Here is a 6,000-nt window from a genome sequence, read left to right as displayed (position 1 = left end):
AAACTGAGACATTAGTGTCCTTATACATTTAAAATGGTCTATATTACTGGTTCTAGTCCCTTTCTCTTTTGCCTCTTCCTGTTTTCTCCTTTTTTAGATAATTTTGCCTAGAAATTTGTCCACTATTTGTATAGTTCTATGGCAGTTAAGTTTCTTTATTTCATTTTTATTCTGCTTTACATATTTTTTTCTACTTGTATCCTTTTTTGGGTTCGTTTAGGAGTTTTCAATCAGCTTATAATTACGTTTAATTTTTTTTTAATTTTTAAAATTTATTTTTGGCTACGTTGGGTCTTTGTTGCTACGCATGGGTTTTCTCTAGTTGTGGCGAGTAGGGGCTACTCTTCACTGCGGTGCACAGGCTTCTCATTGTGGTGGCTTCTCTTGTTGTGGAGCACGGGCTCTAGGTGTGTGTGCTTCAGTAGTTGTGGCTTGTGGGCTCAGTAGTTGTGGCACAGGGGCTTAGTTGCTCCATGGTATGTGGGATGTTCCTGGACCAGGGCTCGAACCCATGTCTCCTGCATTGGCAGGTGGATTCTTAACCACTGAGCCACCAGGGAAGCCCCCACATGGCAACATCTCATGAACATCTTTCCATGTAAGTATGCCTCATTGTTATCATTTTTAGTGGCTGCATAATATTTTATTTGATGAGTGTGCTGTATGTAAGTTGCACAGGTTACTAGCTCCCTCCCCCAAACTCAAGCCTGGATAAACTAGGAAGAGAGATGGAGGCAAGAATCTGAGAACCGGCCTGAGGCAGCAGAGGGTCCAGAACAGGTGTGGCCACATCGCTCAGGGCCTGCTCTGCAGGTCCAGCGGGACAGAGAGAAGGTGACTTCCAGATTCTTCCCAGCACCTGCCCTCCCGTCAGCCCCAGGCTTCAGCTGAGCTCTTGGTGCCAGAATGAATGAGAGAAGGTGGGGCTCATTGTTAGCTGCTGTTGCTGCAGTAAGGATAGGTGACATTTAATTTTCACAAAAGTCTGGGACAATCACAGGATAAGAGAAACAGACCAAAGGAAGGAAACTGTGTTTTCTCATTCGGAGAGACGGCAGAGCTAGGCCCAGCCCGAAGGGCGGCGGCGCCCATTCCCAGAGGAAGCCACCTGCTTAGAGGGTCCTCACCCTCCTTCCCACGCTTTCTTCTTCAAGGAGAGCCGTGTTTCCCCCTCAGCCTCCCCATCAGCAAGGTGTAAGCTCTGGACTCTGAACTCAGAAAAGAGAATGAGACACCGACGCTGCCCCATAGGAGTTTACAGAGCGACACAGGGTAAGTGCTGCAGCCCGAGCGTGAAACACTTGGGGTACAATGTTTCCAGGCTAATGGAGGCGCCCTCAGCAGGGGCAGCAGGAGGTGCACGTGCAGACAGAGGGGGTGTGTGAGACACCAACACACCACAAAACGTTTATTTTAAAATAATAAATAAAGGAAATACAGGCGAGGAAACAGTCACGAAATCAAGTCACTAAAGTGCTCTCAAACATAAATTTTAAAAAACCAAGAAGCCTGGTCTGAACTTAAAACACTGTTTATAGATATTCAACAGTTGTTCGGATATGGTCCTGTGCTGTTTCAGAAGGGAAGGGAGAGAGGACTTTCTTGGTTGGAATGACAGACCCGATCAAATGACACTCAGGAGGACATAGAATCATTGCCTAACAAGAAAATGAAAAAGTCCAAAGCCAAGTTCAAGGTAAAAATGTTATGTTTCATTCGTATGAGGTCTGCATGAAGTCTTCAGTATCTATGAAGATATATGATTCTCTGTAGGTTAAATAATTTTGTATTTTTGGATTCAGAGTAAGGACAGCAGACTTAACCTGGGAGTCTACACAGTACATTGAACCAAATCTTGGGATGTCTGGCAGTGAAAATGGGTTTTGGACTTAATATCCTCCCTCCTCAAGTTCTACAGAAGAGAATAAAAGTTTTACACCAAATTAACTGATTCATGTGCCTTTAAGGAATGATTTCCATTCTAGAATGAAATGGAATTTTCCGTAAGTCACCATTTGTCTTCTTAAAGCAAGTGGCATTGCATTTCATCCTGACACCGGAAGAAGAAAATCCAACTGAGAGTATTTGTCTTCGACAACTTTTGTCTTTTGAAAAAAGCTGGTGAGGAATGTGCACATTTCCAGCCTTTGGTGGGGGAGAGGGGACCTGCAGCCTCATAAGGCCCCCTCCTTCCCTGGCTGGAGCCCCTCTAGCCCCTCAGAGTCTGAACATCCTTGGGCACCAGACCCCTGCTGCGCTCTCTTGGTCTCCTGACGTGTGGTGCTGGAGAGATCAATGGCCACGTCTTCCAAGCCGCTCTCAGGGCTGCCTTCCTCCAAGCCCCTCTGGGGTCCTGCCTGATGTGGGCTAGAACCTTCCTTGAGATGGTCAGAGCCCCAGAGTCCTGCCAGCTTTTCTTCTCTTTCTGCTCTCCTTATCATCCCTGTGGATTTTTTATGCATCCCTTGCAAAAAAGGAAAATAAATAAAAACATATCTCTAAATACAGCAATTAAGTCAATTTCTTCCATGTCACTGTTCTCTAAATCCCATTAGAATTTGCCTTATTGGTATCTGTCTTGGGGCCTGCAGGAGAGTCTCGTAGGTAACTCTCAACATCAGGGGTTGTAGACTGGTGTCTGCCAGCTGGACACAGCCAGCAAAGTGCCTTGTTTGGATGACATGGTGATTTTTAAATTTTTATTTTAAAACTTGTTGGCAACATTTTAAAATCAGGAGATTTACATCAAAAGTCAAACTTCCAGCTTCTCTCAAAAAGTCAGACGTCTGGCAGCACGAGGCCCAGTTTCTTGTTCGGCCACAGACCTGCAGACTCAGTAAGCTCCACCCCACCTGCTCGTGTAAACTCAGAGGGGTGGGCCCGGTTACCTGCCCAAAGTTCCCTCCAGGCTCTCCAACCCTTGAGGGCAAAGGTGATTGGTTTCTTCAGTCCCGGCATAGTGTCAGGTGGGTAGGGGTTCAAAAAGTGTTTGCTGAACAAAACCCCTCTTCCTCCCCAGCCTAAAATGTCCCCTCGGCCCCCTAATCCTAATCTCACACCCTGCCCAGCGTGCTGTCTGTCACTCATTCCTCCAAGCCCGAGTGTCTCTGGTAACAGCCAACAGACCAGGAAGGGTGCCAGCTCCTCAGAATGACCAGCCTCAAAGCTTGGACCTCACCAGTGAAGACTGTCCCAGCACCAAGAACTAGGGGACAGAACAGCTACACGGCAGATTATTAATGGCCGAGCCAGGACCAGGAACTGGACCTCCTGAGTCCAGGGTGCAAGGGGTTAACAGTCTGCAGGTTCACTGCCTGCGCCTTCCCGCTTCCTATTACCATGAGCTCTGAACTGTATGGTTTCCAAAACCTCTAACAGCTCTCAACATTTGGGAAACATATTTCATATAATGAAAGTGTGTCATTCCACTCATAAAACCAGGGCCTGATTGGATCTGTCTACACACTGCCTACGTAGTTCCAATGAAAAATAAGGCAACTGATCAGAGTCCAAGCCTTGTAATTCATTAAAAATCGGATGTGATATTCTGGGCCTGAATCTGAGTAAATTTACATTGCTTGGCTTGGCAACGGCCACCGGGCATGGGGACCCCCAACATCTCTGGCAGGACGCGGCCACAGGACCCTCTTCCTTACCCAGGAGCCAGGGCACACAGGACCCCAGCAGGCCGCCCTCCGCGGAGCCGAGGACTGAGTCGGGCAGCGGGATGCAGTGTCGCACCATCGCCCCGTAGAGTCCGTACTCAGCCATCACGCTGCTGCCGTCCCAGCGCTTCTCCCGCTTCCGCCACTTGGCCCGCCGGTTTTGAAACCAGACCTGGATTGAGGCGGGAGGGGAAGCAGAAGGGCTTACGGGAGGAGACCGCAGCGCAGAGGGGCACAGGTGCACCGTCTTGGGGGCACCTGGGACCCAGGCCTTTCTCGTGGCTCGCAGGACTGGTCGTGCTGGGTGATCGGGACCAGTTTCCACCGAGGTCTCCACGGGGTCAGGGATGACAAAACAAAATCAGAGTATCCCACAGTGTGTAAAGAAGCTGATTTTTACACTGATGGGAGCAGTTCACCAGGGCAATGGTCTCTTCTAACCTCGGTTGTTGGATTGCTTTATCTTAATAATAGTGTCGACTATTGTTAAGCTGTTTAAAAAGAGTGAGTGGCATATCTTCTGACCTGGCGAGGATGTGCTGTCAGCAGAGAGGCTGAGGCACACACAGGACGGCTTTCTAGAAAGACAAAGACCAATCCTGTGTGCCCGTGAGTGCATGTTCCAGGGCCAGATGTGCATATGGCATGGGGGCAGTTTGCAGAAAAGCCTCGTCAGGCAATTTACACTGGTTTCTTTGAGGGCTTGCAATGGAGTGATAGTCATTTTTTCATTAATATCTTGACATAGTTTCTAGATGCAGCACACACTGTGTAATTTTTAAGAATGATTTAATAAAAGGAAAAAAGGCTTGACGGTTACAGGGGTCATCCTCTCTAAATGAACACAAAGGAAAGCTCTAGCATCTAAGTAACCTGCGGTTTGGGTGTGGAGGGGGAAGCGCTGGGCTGTTTAGAGGTGGCTATGGGCTGACTCATTGCATGTAAGGGCAGCATGTTCTCTGTGGTGTCTCTGGGTGGTGGGACCTGCACCTGTATTCGGTCTTCGGGGAGTTCGGTCTTCACGGCCAGCATTTCCCGGGCGTACACATCAGGGTAGTGGGCCTCGCTGAAGGCCTTCTCCAGCTCTTCCAGCTGGTGGGCTGTGAAGACGGTCCTGGAGGGAGGCCCGAACACACACGTGGGCACATGTCCACAGGAGGCTGCAAGGCTTCCAGCCTCAGAGGACCCCATGCCTGGCCCCTCTTTGTCTACTTCATGAAAACTGGACGCCCCACCTCTGAATGATTAGCCTCTGGAAAGTCCACAATTTAGTTCAGACCAAACAAAGTTCTTTAGGTCTTTTTTTCTCCTCAGTGAATTCCATCAACTCATTCTAAGAAGACCCATTTTAAAGCCCCACAAAACTGTGTCTTTAAAATGCTACCAAGGCTGACCTGCAGCCCCCTGGGAACTGCAGAATTACATTCCCAAGTGGCTACTGAGCCCTTCCCGCTGCTGCCCTAATGCAGGGCCAGCTGGTTCTCAGGCACTGTGTCCCAAGGAAAGGGGTGAGGGCAGGTACCTATGCCTCCGCTTCTTCCTCTTGCCGGGGGCGGGGGACGCCTTCAGGTCACTCCTGTCTTCACATGGGCTGTCCTCATCTGTGAGCACAAGGAGAGAGGGAGGACTTTCAAGGTGAGCACATTTTTCACTTTGTTTTCTGGATTTTACTTTGAGGATTGACGCTGTGAACCTGCTGGGGATGCGAATATTTACAAGTTCGCATTTTTCACACCACGCTCCGGGTGCTGAGCTTAGCACTGCTCGTGCATTGCCACCGTTCTTCTCCATAAATTAAAACAACTCCAAGACAGCTGCTATTATTATTCTCTTTTTACAGAGGAGGAAACCAAGTCACAGAGAGATTAAGTAACTTGTCCAAGGTCACACAGGTAGTCAACAGTGGGGTTGGGATTCAAACCCCAGACTGTGTGAAGCCAAAGCTACTTGAACACTAATTGCATTTCCTGTCCCTTCAGCTTCCAAATGCATCCCCTTCCTTCTGCCTCTATCTCACCTTCCTCATCTTAACCAATACACCAACATTTCTCAAAGGGAGGACGGAGGTTTGTGACATCAGACCCTCATCAGAGCTGGCCCCCTGCCCTGCTGTACCGATTCCAAACCTCTGGAAGTGGGATCTGGGAAATTCATTCTTGGCAAATGGGCCCAGATGATTCATAGATGGCAGGTGAAATAATTTTAAGAACCCACTCCACTATGCTTTATCTTTTGAGATCCATTATATCAAAAGATCTAGGTTGAAATGAAGGTTAGAAGACCAAACTATTGTCAGGTTCATTGTTAAAAAGCATATTTGCTTCAAAACACTAAC

The 6,000-nt window shown here is 48.3% G+C and overlaps 1 protein-coding gene across 3 annotated transcripts in view; it reads right to left on the bottom strand.

Annotated features, from left to right (window-relative positions):
• Positions 1-1,400: 1,400 nt before the first annotated feature.
• The window catches only part of VSX1 (visual system homeobox 1), a 28,417-nt gene continuing 23,817 nt past the window's right edge, over positions 1,401-6,000 (bottom strand). For all 3 annotated transcript variants that reach the window (XM_079945540.1, XM_079945541.1, XM_079945539.1), the window contains 4 exons: positions 5,188-5,266; positions 4,656-4,779; positions 3,657-3,837; positions 1,401-2,464 (listed from right to left, as the gene is read on the bottom strand). In XM_079945540.1, coding sequence (XP_079801666.1) covers positions 2,175-2,464; positions 3,657-3,837; positions 4,656-4,697 — 513 coding nt within the window. In that variant the 5' untranslated portion in view covers positions 4,698-4,779; positions 5,188-5,266 and the 3' untranslated portion in view covers positions 1,401-2,174. The remainder of the gene's footprint in view (positions 2,465-3,656; positions 3,838-4,655; positions 4,780-5,187; positions 5,267-6,000) is intronic.

Source organism: Stenella coeruleoalba, assembly GCF_951394435.1.
Source record: "Stenella coeruleoalba genome assembly, chromosome: 15".
Classification (NCBI taxonomy): domain Eukaryota; kingdom Metazoa; phylum Chordata; class Mammalia; order Artiodactyla; family Delphinidae; genus Stenella; species Stenella coeruleoalba.
Note: the sequence above shows the minus strand (reverse complement) of the source record. Positions and strands in the feature narration are given on the sequence as shown.